The sequence below is a fragment of the Staurois parvus genome, unplaced genomic scaffold (assembly GCF_062004578.1).
Source record: "Staurois parvus isolate SC_StPar_1 unplaced genomic scaffold, SC_StPar_1.0 ptg000017l, whole genome shotgun sequence".
Taxonomy (NCBI): Eukaryota; Metazoa; Chordata; class Amphibia; order Anura; family Ranidae; genus Staurois; species Staurois parvus.
The window spans coordinates 2,523,658-2,544,263 of NW_028317813.1; the positions used below are offsets into that span (position 1 = coordinate 2,523,658).

Consider the following 20,606-nt stretch of genomic DNA (forward strand, 5'->3'; position numbering starts at 1 on the left):
TCAAATATCTAATTAAACATTTTTTTTCTGTTTTAAAAACAAAACTAGTCAAACTAGGTTTTCTTTTGTTTTCTTTTAATTTTTCTTATTTGCTACTTTCAATAGATTGTATAGGAAAACAAAATGGATTTACTTGTAAAATCCTTTTCTTGGATCACATTGCAGGACACGTGATCAGTTTTAGACAAAGGACTATCTATTAAAGTAGAACCTAAACACTAAAGGCTCTTTTATTTTCATTTTTTTTTAAAAACATGTCATACTTACCTGCTCTGTGTAATGGTTTTGCACAGAGCAGCCCCGATCCTTCTCTTCCCAGTTCTCCTGCCAGAGCTCCTGGCCTCTCCCCCTGCTGAGTGCCCCCAGAGCAAGCTGCTTGCTCTGGGGGGCACTAGTGCATACTTGCACCCAAGCCCTGCTCTGTGCGCCCAGGACACACAGACCGCAGCTCAGCCCCGCCCCCTCCTCACTGGCTGTGATTGACAGCAGGAGGTTGTTCCTGTGTGTGATACATATGTAACATGAGTGTACAGGATGTATGGATGAGAAGTGATTGACACTCAACTGTCATAATGCTAATGATTATAACCATTAGATGGTTAACTGGAGCTCAAAATAACAAGTTGGAAGTGTACATTAAACCAGTTTAAACCAGAGATTTGGCTGATTCACCAGCATTCCATCAAAATAGGTAAATATGCGTGATGGCACGAGCCGCTCACGCGTTGACATTCCAAATTATGTATATAAAAGACGGGGGATTCTAGGGGAATTTGGGACTCATTGAAGATACGGCAGACGTGCCTTGCGGTGATTTCCCAGATTCCCCCTTGCCGATTGTTTGAGTCCCCCAGTCGTTGGGCAACGGGTGATGCTACAATATCCAGTGATGTATTGAAGCTTTATTCTTGCAATAATATGATCTAAATATGATTTGCAATTCTGACAATTATATTATACTAATAGAACCTATTCAATAAATCACGTTTTGCTTTAATACTTAAGCCTAATCTGTGTATTAGTGAGCGTTTGTAGTAGTGTTAAAAACACTTTGTGTCTCACCCAATGAGGAGAGAGTGACCCGGGAGAGCCACTGCATAGCGCTGGATCGAGATGGGGCTCAGATAAGTATTGGGGGGGGGGGGGAATTGGTAGTGCTGTGGAGGGAGCAGAACACCGAAGGTTTTTACCTTCATGCATAGAACAACCTTCAGCCTTTACAACCACTTAAGGAATTTCTTTTCTTCATTTTGGATAAAGTAAAGGAGTGTTATAACCCCGTTAGTAATTTGGGGATCGACTGTCTGATGTTGAGATGGGAGAAAATTTAGGTTCTAGTGATCCCCATGTCTTTGGCTTGATATTAAAACAAAACTGAAAAATCATAAACACAAGTTTTAGATTTCAAAAGAACAAATTTTGCTGAAATGGGTACATGAATTGAAAGGTTGGAATAAAATGGCAGGAGTAAGTAATCAGTGGACACTGTTAAAATCTACTATCCTGAAGGCAACTAGGTTATATGTCAGGCAAATTAGTAAGAATATAACTGAGAAAAAAAACAATATGGTTCACTAAAGAGTTAAGGATAGTAAAAGAAAAAAAAATCAAATAGAAGATTCAAGGAAACACTAGGTATAAAGCTGACAGAGCAGAATATAAAAATAGACAAAAAAACGGAGGCCAAACACATTATCAGTGCTGCCAAAGCACAGAAAGAAGAGGAAATTGCTAAATCTATTAAGAAAGGAGATAAAACCTTTTTTAGGTACATTAGTGATGAAAAGAGAAAAATAGAAAGGAATCACAAAAATCAAAACTGGGCACACTTCTGTTGAAGTAGACCTGGATGTAGCAAACCATTTAAACAATTACTTCTGTTCAGTCTTCTTGAAAATACATTGTACTAGCATTCAACAAGAAAGGGAATCCTACTGATTCTAGTAATGACAATTTATTTTTAGCATTTCTGGAGACAGAGGTAGCAGAGGAACTGGCTTAGGTAAAACTTAATAAGGCAATGGTTCCTGATGGTATTCATCCAGGAGTTCTAAGAGAACTTAGAGGTATAGTCGCTAGACCATTAATGGATCTTTAATCAGTCTCTTCTATCAGAAGTTCTGTATGACTGGCGGACTACTAATATTGTACCTACCCACAGGAAGAGCAACAAGGTAGAAGCTGGCATTTATAGCCCAGAGAGTTTAACATCGGTTGTATTAAAGTTAAGGGAGTCACTCCTGAAAGGAGGATCGTTGATCACTTAAAAATACACAACTTGCTGGACCCAAAGCAGCATGGTTTTACTGAGGGCAGATCATGTTAACACTATTCTGATTTAATTTTTTGACCATATTACCAACATTTTGGACCAAGATGGTGCTGTGGACATATCTTGATTTCAGCAAGGCATTTGATACAGTTCCACATAATGAACTAATACAAAAGTTGTAGAAGCTAGGACCTAACCCTTGGGTGGTTCAGTGGATATGCAGTTGGCTAAATGATAGATACCAGAGTGGTTGTAAATTGAGTTCACTCGAAACACACCAGTCAAAAGTGGTGTATCACAAGGCTCTGTACTAGGTCCTGTTCTATTTAATCTATATGTACAGTCAGGTCCATAAATATTGGGACATCGACACAATTCTAAAATTTTTGGCTCTATACACCAGCACAATGGATTTGAAATGAAAAGAACAAGATGTGATTTAACTGCAGACTGTCAGCTTTAATTTGAGGGTATTTACATCCAAATGAGGTGAACGGCGTAGGAATTACAACATTTTGTATATGTGCCTCCCACTTGTTAAGGGACCAAAAGTAATGGGACAATTGGCTTCTCAGCTGTCCCATGGCCAGGTGTGTGTTATTCCCTCATTATCCCAATTACAATGAGCAGATAAAAGGTCCAGAGTTCATTTCAAGTGTGCTATTTGCATTTGGAATCTGTTGCTGTTAACTCTCAAGATGAGATCCAAAGAGCTGTCAATATCAGTAAAGCAAGCCATCATTAGGCTGAAAAAACAAAACAAACCCATCAGAGAGATAGCAAAAACATTAGGCGTGGCCAAAACAACTGTTTGGTACATTCTTAAAAAGAAGGAACGCACCAGTGAGCTCAGCAACACCAAAAGACCCAGAAGACCACGGAAAACAACTGTGGTGAATGACTGAAGAATTCTTTCCCTGGTGAAGAAAACACCCTTCACAACAGTTGGCCAGATCAAGAATACTCTCCAGGAGGTAGGTGTATGTGTGTCAAAGTCAACAATCAAGAGAAGACTTCACCAGAGTGAATACAGAGTGTTCACCACAAGATGTAAACCATTGGTGAGCCACAAAAACAGGAAGGCCAGATTAGAGTTTGCCCAACGACATCTAAAAAACCCTTCACAGTTCTGGAACAACATCCTATGGACAGATGAGACCAAGATCAACTTGCACCAGAGTGATGGAAAGAGAGTATGGAGAAGGAAAGGAACTGCTCATGATCCTAAGCATACCACCTCATCAGTGAAGCATTGTGGTGGTAGTGTCATGGCGTGGCCACGTATGGCTGCCAATGGAACTGGTTCTCTTGTATTTATTGATGATGTGACTGCTGACAAAAGCAGCAGGATGAATTCTGAAGTGTTTCGGGAAATATCTGCTCATATTCAGCCAAATGCTTCAGAACTCATTGGACGCCGCTTCACAGTGCAGATGGACAATGACCCAAAGCATACTGCAAAAGCAACCAAAGAGTTTAAGGGAAAGAAGTGGAATGTTATGCAATGGCCAAGTCAATCACCTGACCTGAATCCGACTGAGCATGCATTTCACTTGTTGAAGACAAAACTGAAGGGAAAATGCCCCAAGAACAAGCAGGAACTGAAGACAGTTGCAGTAGAGGCCTGGCAGAGCATCACCAGGGATGAAACCCAGCGTCTGGTGATGTCTATGCGTTCCAGACTTCAGGCTGTAATTGGTTGCAAATCCTTTGCAGTCAAGTATTAAAAAGTGAAAGTTTGATTTATGATTAATATTCTGTCCCATTACTTTTGGTCCCTTAACAAGTGGGAGGCACATATGCAAACTGTTGTAATTCCTACACCGTTCACCTGATTTGGATGTAAATACCTCAAATTAAAGCTGACAGTCTGCAGTTAAATTACATCTTGTTAGTTTCATTTCAAATCCATTGTGCTGGTGTATAGAGCCAAAAATGTTAGAATACAGCAAGCTCCCTGGCGTCCATGCAACTACTGGTTCCATCAGGTTATGACTGTGACCAGCACGCCCTCCCGTGCTTCAATATATCACTGTGACCGGGCTATGGGGACAACACAGCAATGTCATGCCCCATGCTAAATATCCCAGTATTAATGTCTGCCCTTCATCATATCCTGGAACGGAGTAACATACAGGTCCAGTAACCACAGGGCATATGCAAATAGGCATTCTTGATGTCCACAGAGACCAGAATGTCTGCTGGCTGAAAGGAAGTAATGAATGACCTGGCACAGTGTCATAACTATAAAGGGTCGCAGGAGTCGCATTCGGGACCTGGCCCCATGCTGCAGGGGCCCATGAGGCTCCTCTATCACACTTTTCTACATCTGGATATGAGGGGCAGCAGGATGGCATATAGAAGAAGCAATCCCTTCCGTTTTCCTTTTGGCTCCTGCAGCCGCTGAAAGTGCAGGAGAAAAAAAAAAAAAAAAAATGGAGAAAAATCGGTTCTTCTATACGCCACCCCACTGCTCCTCTTATCTAGCCTGGTGCTCGCGGTTTCTGACAGCCATGAGCCAAGATGCGATGCTGACAACAGACAAGCAGTCAGCTCGGACTGCGAGCTCTGCCCTCCCTGACTCCAGCTCCTGCTTCTTGCCTCCAAGATGCTCCTGCTGTTGGGTAAGGTAGGAGAAATGCTCCCTGCCCCCAGGCCACTGTCATTGTATAATGTGTCCAGGTGGCCTACTTTTATGCTGCCCCCCTCATATTGCCCTCCCCCCCCCCCCCCCGTCACACTGCTCCCACTCATATTTCCCCCCTCATGTCACACTGTCCCCCCTCCCCCTTTATTCCACCCCCCCTCCTGCCACATCCCCCCCCCCCTTCCTGTCACAGTGCCCCCTCTGTCACACCACCATTGTCATACTGCCCCCCTATGTCACACTGCCCCCCTCCTGTCAAAATGTCCCCCTCTTCTGTCACAATGCCCCTCTGTTATACTCTCCAGTCACATTTACACTACGTCACAGTACCCCCCTTCCAGACACAGTGCCCCCCTCTGTCACACCCCCCCCCCCCCATCCCCATGAAAAGGATCCTCTGCGGGAATGTAATAAAGGGCCCCGCAACAGCAATAAAAGGTTCCTGGGATCAGTGGTAAGAGTTCCAGGCTCGAAGGGAAGGGCCCAGGCCGGAGGTTGTTGGGGCCCTACAGGGTTTTTTGCACCAGGACCCTGAAGTTTATAGTTATGCCTCTGACCTGGCAGATTCCATATGTAATTTTTGAACTTGAAGGATCCTGTTTAGAATCTTTAGATCTAGAATGCAATGTCTCCTTTTGGTTTGCAGGCAGTGAACATATTTGTGTAGAAACCCTGAAACCTCTCCTGGGACAGGGACAATAACCTCCTGAGAGAGAAGCTGCTGGAAAGCAGCATAGAGAGTTGCCAACTTTAATTGAGATGGCAAATTTGAGAGCATGCAGCAGGGTGGAGGCATACATCGCAATGTGTCTTATTGTAAACGCTTGCAATCAATTCGATTGTGTATGAGAGGCATTGACTGACCTTGCAGATTCCATATGGAACTTTAGAACTGGAAGGTACTTTAGGTTCAGGATAAGACAACTACCCCAATGGGTTTTGGTACAGTGAGAAGGTTTAAATGGAAATCTTCAAATCTATCCTCCAGAGGTACTGGAACAACTACTCCCGGGGAAAAGAGATGGTTTAAGGCATTTTGCAAATTTGACTGTTCATTTTATTTGGAACAAAGCAGTGATGGTGTAGATATTGAAACTTTTTTTGCACCCTTTGAAACCACTGATTAAACCCACAGGCCAGGGAAGTCTGTCACCCAGAGAGAGAATAGCAAACTGTAACATACGCCCCCCCCCCCACTCTTTGGAGTGGAGACGCCCCTAAATCACGTGATGCGAATTTCCACGCAACAATCACAGGAAAACTGCACCATGTTTTAGGCACCAATGAAAATAATGGCACCTGAACTTGCATTTTGTGATCACAAGGATTCTGCTGCGATCCCAAAATGCCCAGGTGTGAATGGAACCGCCCTGGTTCACACACATGCGATTCTGGAATAGTTTTGAAACTCACAGATTAGCATTACAGGCTAGATATTGTGTTCCTATTGAGGTGGTTCACACAGATGCGATACACACGCATTGTGTTTTGCATGCAATTATGAAAAAAGATCTGTGTGAGTTTGTAGCAGTGCGTTCAATAATCGCAAGTGATAGAGTAGAGTGGCATCCGGAGATAAGTGTTCATATAGGATTGCTATCGACAGACGTTTCCCCATTGAAGTCTATGGGAGGCGTTTCCCCATTGAAGCCAATGGCATGCAGTGTGTGAACCCAGGTGCCAGAACAATTTCTAGTTACCTTGGTGACCTGGGATTTGTCAATCCCTGCACTAAAGAGATGTCCTCCTTTAAAGGGTATACGTGCAAGGCATCGATTACGGACAGTTTTAGCAGACCAGGCTAATTGTGCATGTGAAGAGAAATCAGACCCATTTTGGAGATGTGTTATGACTTGTTCTAGGGAATTAACACAAAAGAGCAGATCAGAAGGTAACTGCTGTAATTTCTCAAAAATACAGAATCATGTTGGTTGCTCATCGCCCTTGTTCATACTCACTGAGGTTTGACAAATAGAAATTACAGCAACATCTGGTTGCATAGCTGGTGCTGCGAGCGCTTTTAAGAGTGTCTCAAACCTGTCAGCAAAATCTTTGAATGAAGGAACATCTTCTATAGGTACAGTAAGACCGCACTGTCTACTCCTGAACAGTCCACTTTTTTTGGAGACTTTCCATTGGACAGAATTTAGCAATGATTCTGGACTGACCCGATAGATTGCCCATCAAATCAGAATCAAATGCTCCAATGCTGATACTTTTGTGCACAGCAGAAGTGAGCATATAAATTGACAAGCATATTGCATGAAGCCGTAACAGTTGGTGTAAAGGAGCCAGGGGATGAGAAATCTTCCATAGCGACCTCCAACACCGTCTCTGGGTCCTTTTCATTCTCTTCTATGTCTGCGTCTTCTAGAGCAGGCATACAATAGGATCTGACTCTGCAAGAGAAAGCAGAGTCAGAAAAGGAGCCTTGTTCTTTTGAGCTCTGGACAGTGATGGGTGTATTAAGGCTGTTAGTTGTCTGAGAAATTGTGATATAGTTGAAGAAAGTCTGTCTTAGCCACATGTTGCTTGCCTGAGATAGAGCTAGAAGCAGATGCAAAGACTGATGCATCGTCACTCAAAGAATTTTGAGTGCGATTTGCAGGCTTTCATCTGAGTGAATGTTTGCCTGAGATTTTGCCACGGTTCTCTTTCGCATGGTTTTTGCCTCTGCCATCAGTAAGGGTACTACCCTGTGAGGTACTCCTGGAGTAAGGTGCAAAAATATGGTAAGCATGTCCGTGATAAAGTACAAAGCAACCTAATGGTGACTGTCCTGTAGCAAAGTCCTCATCTCAAAAGGACGATGAAGGTGCTTGAGTACTTTATAAAGAGATCTAAGCTGAAGTGGCAGCAAGGTGCGACCTATGGCGTTATGTGACACTTGGTCATCCACCTGAGACTAAGGTCTGAGTAGTCAAATTTTAGCACCAAGTTTGAAAATGATTTACTTATTGTTTTCAAACACATTCCTGGATTCTTGACAGTTTTAGAGTATAAAACGCACACTATTCAGGATACACCAGAAAGTAATGCGGACAGTATATCTCATACTTGTTATATGCCTAAAGCAATGGTCAAGGAAACTGTTACCTGTCCAAATCACTAGTCCTTATATGAGGACTCCTTTTATCTAAGTGGTGTTCAGAGTCTGGGCACCATAGAAGGATCACAGTCCTGGAAATGTATAGCATCCTGTGGCTAATTACACTACAAGCGTTGCACTAAATGCTAAGGTAAGCATCAATGCAGGATCCAGTTTCCAACGCTCCCAAGCTTTTCTGAGGTAATTGTTATATTAGAAGACAATGAAGACTTGACTGAAGAATCCAAAGAAAAATAATAAACTAAACTAGTTAGGCTAATAGTGATTTGTCTGTAATAAAAAAAAAAAAAAAAAAGGCACTTACTTGGCTTTCCTATCTTCGTGTGCATCTTTCAGATTTCTTTCTTCCCGTACATCATCCCTTTTCTCTCTGCGATCTTCTCTTCCTTTGTCTTTTTCATCCCAGTCTCTTGGACGTTCTCTCTCTCTGCCTCTCTCTCGCTCTCTTTCACGCTCTCTCTCTCGTTCACGCTCTCTCTCCCGTTCTCGCTCACGCTCCCTTTCACGCTCTCGATCTCTCTCACGCTCTTCTCGTTCTCTTTCCCGTTCTCTTTCTTTCTCTCTCTCACGCTCACGAGCTCTCTCACGTTCAGACTCCCGCTCTTTTTCTCTATCCCTTTCTCTCTGTTCTCTCTCACGCTCCCTCTCCCTTTCTCGTTCACGCTCTCTAGTTCGATCATCCCTCCTATCATCTGTTCGGTCAACTCTGCGCTCATCTCTTCTTTCCTCACGCTCATCCTCATTCCTTCCTCTGTGAGGTGCTGGAGATGTTGGTCTTTGCTCTGTCAATGAGAAGACAATTGAAATAGTACTTTGATGGCTGCCTGTAGCAATTTCCTTGACTAAATACTGACAGCTCAAATTAAAAGCAGCCAGTCAAGTAGATTATGTATGCTATTTTCCTGTCAGTGGCCAGAACACAAGAAATCTTCCCCCAACTCCACCCATAATCATAGGTAGTTAAATACTGGGTCAGCATTGAAATCTCAATTAACCAGCATTTTTAGAAGAGTTAAACAAAACCAGCACCAGAACTGGTTTCTTTTAGATTATTCTAATAGACTAACTCCTAATCCATTTTACCTCTATTAAGAATATTTTTTTTTAAATATATACAGACATTAGGGACTAGATGTGGGGGGGGAAGGGGGCGGCAATCTAGTAATACAAGGAGGAAACAAATGGAAGGACGCACATACTGATGGAAAACATGTTATTTATGTTATGTTTAATAAATATGTAGGGAGCAATACAGTCAAACTGTATTCACTATGTACTGAATATTTAAAACGAATGACCTTACCTCTCTCTCTGTCTCGACGATCTCGATCCCCATGTCTACGATCAAATGAAGAATCTCTTCCCTGCTCCCGACTGTCATATCGTTCTCTATCAGCATAACTACTCCTGGATTCCCAGTTGTCATGGTAACTGCTGCTGCTGTGGTTATCAACCTGGGAGGCTCTTGTTCCACGACCAGCCACTAAAAAAACAAACAAAAAAAAACAAAGATCAGCTGTGATATGTCGTCATCATGCTCATGTGCAAATGCAAAAGCTTACATCAATTCCATATGCTTTTGTAAACTGCAACCACAGCATATATGAAGTAACGCCGTGACGTCAGATTGAGCACAATAATTCTAGCACCAGACCACCTGTGTAACTCTAAACTGGTAACCTGTAAAAGGCTTTTAAAGATTAGTCTATGGTGATTTCAAAGTACCATAGTTGGTTTCCATTACACGGACGTGAACAATTTTCAAGCGTGACATGTTAGGTATCTATTTACTCGGCATATAATCCTCTTTTATATTTTACCAAACCATGGGGTATATATCCAGTTTACGTGCACTAAAGTTCATTAGAAATTGTATTTTCCCCCAAAATTCACAGTTGAAATTGCAAATATCGTATGACAGAAAAAATTGCAACAATCAACTTTTTTTTTTTTTTCTCTAGGGCCTTTGCTTTTAGAAAATATATGTTTGGGGGCTGTGAGTAATTATCTAGTTAAATAAATAAAAACGCAGTTATTTACCTGTTAACTGTATTTCCAGGAATCTTCTAGGACAGCTCACTTGAGAGATAGGCTCCTCCCAGGAAACACCCGCTCCACCTTTTTCCTCTATAAGTAGCCTCTCTCCCAGGGGACCCTCAGTATAAGAATATGACCGAAGGCCTAGGAGAAAGCATAAAAATGGTAGTAGAGACACAATGACGATTTCAAGCATGACGAAACCCTAGTACATAATCACACAGCAATCGGGAGGGAGTTACGCTGTCCTAGAAGATTCCTGGAAATACAGTTAACAGGTAAATAACTGCGTTTTCCCGAGTCATCTTCTAGGACAGCTCACTTGAGAGGAGTAGAATAGAAATACATGCTCTAGGGTGGGCCCTTTGTTCGTAGGACCTTCCTGCCGAACACCTGGTCCTTGCTGCCGATTAGGTCAAATCTGGAGTGTCTAGCGAAGGTGGCGAAACTGGACCATGTTGCGGCATTGCAGATCTGTCCAGGGGAGGCCCCCGCCTTTTCCGCCCAGGTGGCTGCGGTGGCCCTGGTCGAATGCGCCTTTAGGCTGGCCGGTGGTGACAGACGCAGCTCTATAACCTTCAGAAATGGCCTCTCCTACCCATCTTGTGATGGTGCCTTTGGAGGCACTGTCCCCCTTCCTTGGATCATCAATTCTGCTGTAGTCTCCCTCCAGGGATGGTATTATTTCTTCCTGCGACTTATGAGAATGTGACGCAACCGTAGGTAGAAACGCCGGATCCGTGCGGAGGATGGTTCTGTCCCGCAGGCTAGTGCAGTATGGTTCTATTACCAACAGATCTTGCAGTTCGCTGACTCTGCGGGCAGACGTAATTGCTACAAGCAGGATGGTTTTAGGAGTCAAAAAGTCTAAAGGAGCACACCTCCAAAGGCTCAAAAAGGTTCTTGCTGAAAAAACTCGTCAGAACTGTGCCCAGGTCCCATGTAGGGTGCTTCGGCGTGGGCAGGACTCGGCGCCTAGAGATAGCTCTCAGGGACCTGATTACTAATGGGTCTGCCGCCAATCCTAATTCCAGAAAGTTTGATAGTGCTGCTACCTGCACCTTAAGGGAATTTGCAGCCAGGTTCTTATCTACCCCGGCTTGGAGAAATTCCCATGCTGTATGTAAGATGGGAGCCCCCGGCGACCCATTCCTATCTTTCCAGGCGGAGAACTTCTTCCAAGTTAATCATATACGGTGTTTGTCGATTTCTTCCTTCTGTCTAAGATGGTGGCGACCACTTTCTCTGACAGGCCTTTCCTGGCTAGCCTGTCCCACTCAGAAGCCACGCTGCTAGGGAGAGTTCTCCTGGGCGAGGGTGTAGCACCTCCCCTTGCCCCCCGTAAATCGTGTGAGGGCGGTATCATCCATGGGTCCGTTGAGCTTACTTCCTTCAGCTGGGCAAACCATGGCCCTTTGGGCCAAAACGGTACAATCAGGATGACTTTGGCTTGGGATGATTGAATCTTCTGCATCACTTCCGGCAACAGTCTGAACGGAGGAAACCCATAGAGAAGGTCTCCCTCCCAATGCGGGGCTAATGCATCTCTCCCTGCACTCCTGGGGTCCTTCTGCAGGCTGCAGTACCTCCCCAGTTTTGTATTTTGGCTGTTGGTGAAGAGATCCGCGGAGGGAGTGCCCCATCTGGCGCAGGTTTGATTGAATGCTGTACGGCTGAGGCACCACTCTGTCTGAGTGACCTCTCTCCGGCTCATTTGGTCCGCCAACTGTTTGAGATATCCTTTCAGATGCGCTGCTATGATGGACTCTAGGTTTGTCTCTGCCCAGCTCAGGAGGGTTTCTGCCAGATCCATCAGTCTCGGGGCTCTCGTGCCCCCCCTATCTGTTTAAGTACGTGACAACCGTTGCGTTGTCGGATAAGATCTGAACTTCCTTCCCCTCTCGTACCCTGGAAAGCCAACAATTCCTTGTAGTTTGATGATCTGTCCGAGATTTCCGCGTCCCACCTGCCCTGGGCCAGGCGGTCTTCCATGTGAGCACCCCACTCAGACATACTCACATCTGTGGTGATTCTTTCCAGGCTGACCTGCAGCCATTTTCTCCCAGCCTCTAAGGTGTGGATGTTCTCCCCCCCCCCCCCCCCTTAGCGAATTCCTCATGCGTGTGAGGCGGATCCTGGAATCTAAGGCTGCTTGGCTGCCATCCCAGTGGGAGAGGACATGGTCCTGCAGTATTCTGGAGTGAAACTGTGCCCATTGCACTCCGGGTATGGCAGCTGTCATGCGCCCCACTAACCTCATTGCAGCACTGGCATACTAGGGCCAATTAACCTACCAGCATGTCTTCGGAGTGTGGGAGGAAACTCACGCAGTCACAGGGAGAACATGCAAACTCCAGGCAGGTGGTGCTGTGGCTGGGATTTGAACCAACGACCCGAGTACTGTCAGGCGGAAGTGCTAACCATTTAGCCACTGTGCTGCCCATCCGTGCAGGTCGCCATCCCCCGTTAGGTATAAGCAGGTATTCTTGGAATCCAGGGCATACCTCAGATATGTGATCCTTCTGGGAGGTATTAGCTGGGATATTCCCCCCCCTATTGATTAGCCATCCCAAGTACTCTGGGAAGGAATTTGTGCACCGTACGTGGGATTCCACACCCCTCTCTGTATTTGCAAATAAAAGTAGCGGTTCTGCTCGGACATTGGTGAATATCCTTGGAGCCGATGACAGACCGGAGGGGAGTGCATGAAAATGGGAGTACCCAGAGGAAACCCCTGCAAGCGCGGGCGAACACTCAAACTCCATGCAGGGGGCGCCACGGTCGGGGACCGAACCCACAACCCATACACCGCAAGGCAGACGCGCCAACCACTATGGCTCAGGAGAGACCAGAACTCCTGGACTCAAACAGTCTGAGAGTCTCTGCCACCAAAGGAGCTGGGATTACAGATGCACGCCCCTGCATGCTGCCTCCGTTGAACTGAAATAGAATTGTTGCCCCTGCGCCTTCCAGCGCAACCCTGAGAAACTTCTCTGATTCCTCCCTTATCGGGACCTGCAGATATGTGTCCTTCAAATCCATCTAAGCCATCAATACGCCCTGGTGGCAGTAGTTCTGTTCACTGTGTGTATGGTCTCCTTGCAAAACTTTTTTTTTTTTGTTTTTTTTTGTTTTTTTTTGTTTTTGGTCCCACGAACTCGTTCCCCTTTTTCAGGTTGAGTATCATTCCGCAGGTTCCCAACGCCTTCCTTCTAAGGAAGAAATGGGAGTAGAAAACCACTCCCCCTCTCTTCCTCCTCCAGCTGGCAAATTACATTCTGCCCGAGCATCCCATCCAGGAGGTCTACTAACATGTCCGCTTTTCCCCTGTCCCTTGGCAGGGGTGTTGCGAAGAACCTTTGAGGGGGGGGGGTCTTGAGAACTCTATTCTGTAGCCATTCGGAATGCATCTAAGATAAAGTGTTCCGAGTGATTTTTAGCCACTATGTGGAAGTGTCCCAGCCTTCCTCCCACTTGGCTCCTCCGGTCACTTGGACCGGTTCCTGGATCTATCCTGGTTGGGGTTGAAGAGGAAGTCTTCCATTCCCCTTGACTAATCCTTGATCCCCAGCCTGTGCCTAGTCTCCTTTTGTCGTATTTAGAGGCAAGATCCCCCTGCCAAGATTCTAACCAGATAGCTCTTCTGGCGGAATTTACAAGCGCAGTAGACTTTTGCTTGTAAATCAAATGGCTTCCATCGATGCGTCTGCAGCGAAAGCCACAGTTTCCCCTAAGACCGGCAGCGACTCCTGGATCTCTCCCGCCAAGGCGCCTTGTTCTAGAAAGAGGAGCATCTGGCCTTGGGCAAGTTAAGAGTAGATTTTGTGCCTGAGCCTGGGTTTGAACCTGGGCCTTTTTGCAGTGATAGACTAAGTTGCTTCTCTCTGAGCCACACGGAACGCTGTCCCCACGGTGCAGCATCTTCTTCCTTGAATGGGAATCTCCACTTGAGGTATTTGGGAAAGAGCCTCCTTTTCCGGCTCTTCCCATTCCCTTCTGATGGAGGACCATAAAGTAGAATACGCATGGACTGCGTGGCCGCTCTTCCCTTTTTTTTTTTTTTTTTTCTTTTTTTTTCTTTTTTTTCAGACCTGCATACAGCTGGTCATGGAGGGAGAGATCCGGTTGTTCCTCCTCCAGGTCATCTCCCTGAGGTGCCTGGTTGGGGCTTTGTCCTGGGCGGGACCCGGACTCTTAGAAATCAATGCATGTACAGGGAGAGCATGCAAACCATGCAAAGCATGCAGGAGGTGTCATAGTCGGGAATCAAACCCACAACCCATTCACTGCAAGGCAGACATGCTAACCACCAAGCCTCTGTGCCACCCCCCTGTGGGCCCACCTGGGGATGAGGAACATAGGGCGCCCATCCGCCGTGCAGCCCCCTTGGGGCCCCTACGTGGCCCCCCAGCACCCAGAAAGCCCCTAGGTAGTGTAGGGAAGAAGGGCAGGGGGGAATGAGAGGGCGGGCGGGGTGGTTGTGGCAGCCAAAAAGGCCCTTACCTGCTGCCGGCCTCCCCCAGCCTTGACGGATCTGCCTCCATCCTTGCCGTGAACTCCCCCTTGGTGCGGCTGTTTTGCAGGGATTAGCGGGCTCCGCCCTCTCCCTGGGGTCCTCATGCGCCGGCCTCCCTCTCACGGCCGCCGGTGGAAGAAGCGGCCGTGGTGTGGGCGAGTTCTACGGCCCGCCGCCCATAGCCCACATGGCGGCAGCGCCGCTTCCTGTTCCTGCGCCGGAAGTGACGTCACTTCCCGGCGCCCGGAAATGACGCGATTCCGGCGTCCTCCCGACCACCGTCCATGCTGCAGAGATCCCGGAAAAGGTAAGCTCACCTCAGCCCAAGGGAAAGGCAATCCTGCCCAGGTCGGCGTAGCGGGCTCTGCCCCCCTGGAGAGCCCCGCTAGGACCATTTGGGGTCTGTCACCCCCACCCCAGAGGGGTTTACACGAAGGGGACCTGACTGAAGCCCCCTCACAAGGCCCCTGCCTTGCTTAGAAAAGGAGGAAAGGGGGGCCTCAGCCAGGGGGCCTCTGTACCTCGCCAGGTGGCCCTAGAAAAATAACAAAACGGGCGTAGCTCACTCCTGGCCTGAGGAAACACTAATACTGAGGGTCCCCTGGGAGAGAGGCTACTTATAGAGGAAAAAGGTGGAGCGGGTGTTTCCTGGGAGGAGCCTATCTCTCAAGTGAGCTGTCCTAGAAGATGACTCGGGAAAAAGCCAATTTTTACATGTCTGTGAGAAGTGTCAGAATTGGCCTGGGAGTCAAGTGGCTAAAACAAATGTCACTCCCATTAAGAATTGGTGTCCAAAGACACAAAGTGGAAGAAACCACTTTAAGAACAGAAGCGGGTGGGAATCCGCATCATAATTTTTTTAAATCCTTGCAATGTACATTGACAACCCAGAAGGGATTGCTTTTTCTTCACAAAAGTGAAGTTACTCCTTACCGCTTCCCACTCAGCGAATAATAGGAGCATGGTCATCCTAGGTGGACGTCATATGGCATCTTCCCAGTATCGGGCCACTTTGCAGCACAATCTGTCACCCACTGTGTCCACCAGACATGGCGGATGACAAAATTAGTGTACCAGGCCGCTGCAGTTACTATGTGATTGCTGTGACAAATCACAGCAGATCACATGGCAATTGTACACAATTGGTCACAGTGATCACATCGCACAAAGCCAATCACAGTGCATCTGTACCATGTGATAGCTGTGATCAATCACAGTACATACTCAATGGATGCCATTCTTAAAAAAATGGTTGCTTATAACAGTGATTATCAATGTTATAATTAAACCTTGTGTGTAAATAAAAAAAAAAAAAATCCTGATCATTGCTCCAGAGTAGTAGTGTGTCACTATGGTAATACGGTACTGCTCTGGTTACAGCATGTAAAAACAAAATCGTAAAAAAAAAAAAAAATTTTTTCTTTCTATACACATACTGTCACTTCTGATCATCACACCAGTTATATGATGCTGTACTGCAGTGGTGATAGAATGTTTTAAAAACTCTCCATTTTCCATAAAGTTGTGACAAAAAAATTACAACTTCACTAACTCACCATGCCTCTTACTAAATACCTTGGGACTGTCTACTTTTCAAAAAGAGGTCGTTTGAGGGGGTATTTGTACTGTCCTGCATTTTCAGGCCTCGAGAAATTAAAAATCGGTACATCAGGACTGATCGACTCATTACACACACAGAAATAGTTGAAAAAAACTACTTGTCCAGGGACGAAATCGGTGCCCCAATCTATTTGTCCCTCATGACAATCTACTTGTCCTGATAAAAAAAAGAATTTAACCAAAACCATATTCAAATCTAAGGTGATTTTAGGAAGGCCTTAAAGCTTTATGGTGATTTAAACGTGTAATAATTTTAACATTGCGCTGTTTATCTCCTCCTCACCTCCCTGCCTGTCTTCAGCACCGCACCTGGGGGACTAGCAGGGAGAGACCTTGCTCTGTAATGAGCACTGATTGAGTGCTCGTCAGGAAAGGGGAGTATGAGTATGTATCCCTTTCGCTGCCAGAGCTGTTTGAGTTTTTTGCACAAGTTTAAAAAATAATTTTAGTCCTGTAGATTACATAAAATCCCCAAGCATGATATATTTTCTGAAAGCAGACTCCCTAGAGAATTATATAGTGGTAAATTCCAATTTTTTATGCTGCATGATGTGACCGCAATATTTCAGAAAAAATACAAGTTAATTTTAGGGCACCAAAAAAAACAAAAAAAAAAACAAAAAGGCAATAAATTACCTTAATTTTTTGTAAAATATAAAAGATGAGGTTGCATCGAGTAAACAGATATACAACATGTCAAACCTTAAATTTGCATGCGCTCGTGAAATGGCGACAAACTTCAGTACCCTATATTTTCTATAGGCAACACTTTTAAAGCACCTTATAGGTCATCAGTATAATGTTATGGAGGAAGTCTCATGCTAGAATTATTTCTCTTATCCTAGTGTGTGCGGTGATATGTAATGTGTATCACAATCAACGTTTTCTTGCATAGGCGCCCCAGCGTGTGCTTTTACGTTTGCACGTATAAGTGGGGGCTAAAGGTGGTTGGTGAAAAAAACTACCTGACCGGCGCCTGGAGCTACATGTCCCAGGCGTCAAGCGATATAAATTCAACATCCATGTGCCTTCATGATGGACTCCTTCTATAAATTGTTAATGAAAGTGAATTCCAAGTTTCTCACTGATGCTACCTTTAGGTGAAAAATGTGAAACAAATGCCGCTGTAAAAATAAAGTTTTACACATGCTATCTTTACTTTATTGGAGCTTGTCTGTCCCGCGTTGTCGACGTCTAATATTGGGAGGTGCACCACACAGCCCCAACCCTGGGAGCCGCGCCACACAGCCCCACCCCCGGGAGCCGAACCACACAGCCCCACACGCACTGTGTCTTGAGTGCCATTATGAAAAGAGTTCTGTGCAAGTTTGTTGTAGTGCGTTCCAGACTCGCAAGTGATAGAGCAGAGCCGCATGTGAAGTGTTTACATAGGATTTCTACTGACAGGAGTTTTCGCCGCGACGTCTACGGGAGGCGCTTTCGCGTCGAAAAAAAAAACCAAAACATTATTTTGGGTAAGAACAATAAAAGACGATAAAAAAAATAAAAGCAAGACAGAAATGAAAATATTTGTTCCGCAGGAAAGCTTTATATTAAGCAGTAAGGCTCAAATCACAGTGTTATCATAGGAATAAAGACCTTTATTTTAAGCCATGGGACTGTAAGGTTGAAATATCAATCAAAATAACTCACTTAAAAAAAAAAAAAAAAAAAAAAATTCAATCATAAATTTAGTCCAAAATGTATTCTGCTACATGACTTTGCTAAGAAACAAATCCCAATACGTCCTGTAAATGAATTGGTTTACGTGAAAGTTATAGTTTTTTACTTATGGCAGTATATATATATACTGGAATTTTTTTTTTTTTTTGCTAGTAATGGCGGCGATCAGCAACTTATAGCAGGACTGCAGCGGGCATTGACACTGGGTGGGAACTGATTTCTCCAGTGCTAATAAAAAGCACTGACACCTATTAATGGCACTGAGCAGGAAGGGATTAACATGTAGGGGCATTCAAAGGGTTAACCATGTGCTGTTTTACTATGTGCGCTGTGTGTGCGTTTCACTGTAAGCACACTGCTTTGTACGGCTCTGCTATGCAGAGACCACCGGGACCCGGTGATTGACAGCAGAGGCCGCGTGTGCACTCCCTACCTGGAACTGCAAAATCAAATATATATACACACACACGTGATTTTAAGCACCCTGCTATAGGGTGGCGAGGAAGCGGTTAAAGACTTATATTTGTTTTTCTCTAAAAAATTTTAACCGCTTTAGCACCACCCCATAGCAGATATACTGCTACAGGGCAGCAGCTGTGTGCAAAATCACATATACAGGTGAAACTCAAAAAATTATAATATCATGCAAAAGTTCATTTATTTCAGTAATGCAACTTAAAAGGTGAAAATATATGAGATAGACTCATTACATGCAAAGCAAGATAGTTCAAGCCGTGATTTGTCATCATTGTGATGATTATGGCTTACAGCTCATGAAAACCCCAAATCCACAATCTCAGAAAATTAGAATATAACATGCAATCAATAAAACAAGGATTGTACATAGAACAATATCGGACCTCTGAAAAGTATAAGCATGCATATGTACTCAGTACTTGGTTTGGGCCCCTTTTGTAGCAATTACTGCCTCTATGCGGTGTGGCATGGAAGCTATCAGCCTGTGGCACTGCTGAAGTGTTATGGGAGACCAGGATGCTTCAATAGCGGCCTTCAGCTCTTCTGCATTGTTCGGTCTCATGTCTCATCTTTCTCTTGGCAATGCCCCATAGATTCTCTATGGGGTTCAGGTCAGGCGAGTTTGCTGGCCAATCAAGCACAGGAATCCCATGGTCAGTGAACCAGGTTTTGGTGCTTTTGGCAGTGTGGGCAGGTGCCAAGTCCTGCTGGAAAATGAAGTCAGCATCCCCATAAAGCTCGTCTGCGGAAGGAAGCATGAAGTGCTCCAAAATCTCCTGATAGAAGGCTGCGTTGACCCTGGACTTAATGAAGCACAGTGGACCAACACCAGCAGATGACAAAGAAGTGGAATATTCTGCAATGGCCGAGCCAATCCCCTGATCTCAACCCAATTGATCATGCATTTCACTTGCTGAAGGCAAAACTAAAGACCCACAAAGAACTGAAGACAGCTGCAGTTACAGTCTGGCAAAGCATCAGAAAGGAGGAAACCCAGTCTTTAGTAATGTCCATGGGTTCCAGACATCAGGCAGTCATTGCCAGTAAAGGATTCTCAAAAAATATTAAAAATGAACATTTTATTTATGATTATATTCAATTGTCCAATTACTTTTGGTCCCTTGAAAAAGGGGGGATGGCTAATCTTAAGAGCTGTAATTCCTAAACCCTTCAATTTGGATGTACATACCCTAAAATAAACCTGAGAGTGTGCACTTTCAGCCCATATCCATTATATAACTGTAGCTTGAATATGTACCTGAAAAAACTAAAATTGTGCCTAAATATATATGGACCTAAAACAAACACACACACACAGGCCTAAACTTATGAAGAAAGATTAAAGTGATAACACTGTTTTCAAAGTGACAGGTGTAATGAAATATATGAAAAGCCACGTGACCGTTGTGTAACGAGTAGACGCACTTCCGGTTTCGAGTGGTGACGCACTTCCGGTTTCGGACGCCATCTTGGTACACCTTATCCCTTAGTACACCCATATCACATGGGAAACCGTGCCTGTGTACTTGATAACATGTGAGTGTCCATTTCTTGGCGTTTTTAAAGTGAATTAAAACGGTGTTGCACTATGGAGGTTTGTTTTTTGTTTTAATACACATGCCCTGTATGTCTGAGTCCATAGTGCGAGGAGAGTGGTCTGAGAAGAATCCATTACCCCGAGGGGGACCTTAGTGGAGTCGGTGGAATCAGTGGAGGCATTGAAGCCAGGTTGAGATCCTTATAATATAAAGCTCTGTGGCCCTTATGAGTCGAATTTAGAAGGTGAGGAGGCACTTTAGCTAGTCCAGGGGAGTCACATCAGAGTGTCACCAGGAGCACGTTTGCAGCATGGAATGAAGTCTTGAAGCACTGTGTATTGAACACCATACATTATTTGCACAGTTTTGATATCCCATTATTTTGGACTGTTTTTGATTTATTTTTTTATATATTTCGTTACACCTGTCACTTTGAAAACAGAGTGTTATCACTTTATCATTTTCACTCATCTGGTTAGCCACTAAGTGGCATATCAGGAGTTTGGTTTGGCACATTTATATAAATTTTAGAATTTAGGTACCTTATCAGAGCACTAGTTCATTTTGCATATTGCTGACGTCACGCTATTTATCCATTATCATTTTATAGGGGATTGAGTGCATTTATTATTCACATGATTTAATCACGTTTGGATTTGTACTTTATAATATATATTATTGATTTATGTTGTGTACAATATAAGCTG

The 20,606-nt window shown here is 44.6% G+C and overlaps 1 protein-coding gene and 1 non-coding gene across 11 annotated transcripts in view; both read right to left on the minus strand.

Moving 5' to 3' along the window:
* Window positions 1-20,606, minus strand: part of ZC3H13 (zinc finger CCCH-type containing 13) — a 129,163-nt gene that overhangs the window by 63,309 nt on the left and 45,248 nt on the right. For all 10 annotated transcript variants that reach the window (XM_089678873.1, XM_089678858.1, XM_089678890.1 and 7 more), the window contains 2 exons: window positions 9,332-9,511; window positions 8,333-8,810 (listed from right to left, as the gene is read on the minus strand). In XM_089678873.1, the coding sequence (XP_089534999.1) occupies window positions 8,333-8,810; window positions 9,332-9,511 (658 nt within the window). The remainder of the gene's footprint in view (window positions 1-8,332; window positions 8,811-9,331; window positions 9,512-20,606) is intronic.
* On the minus strand, window positions 4,297-4,427 carry LOC149473237 (small nucleolar RNA SNORA84). The gene has a single exon (XR_016313376.1). It is a non-coding gene; the product is annotated as a small nucleolar RNA SNORA84 (small nucleolar RNA).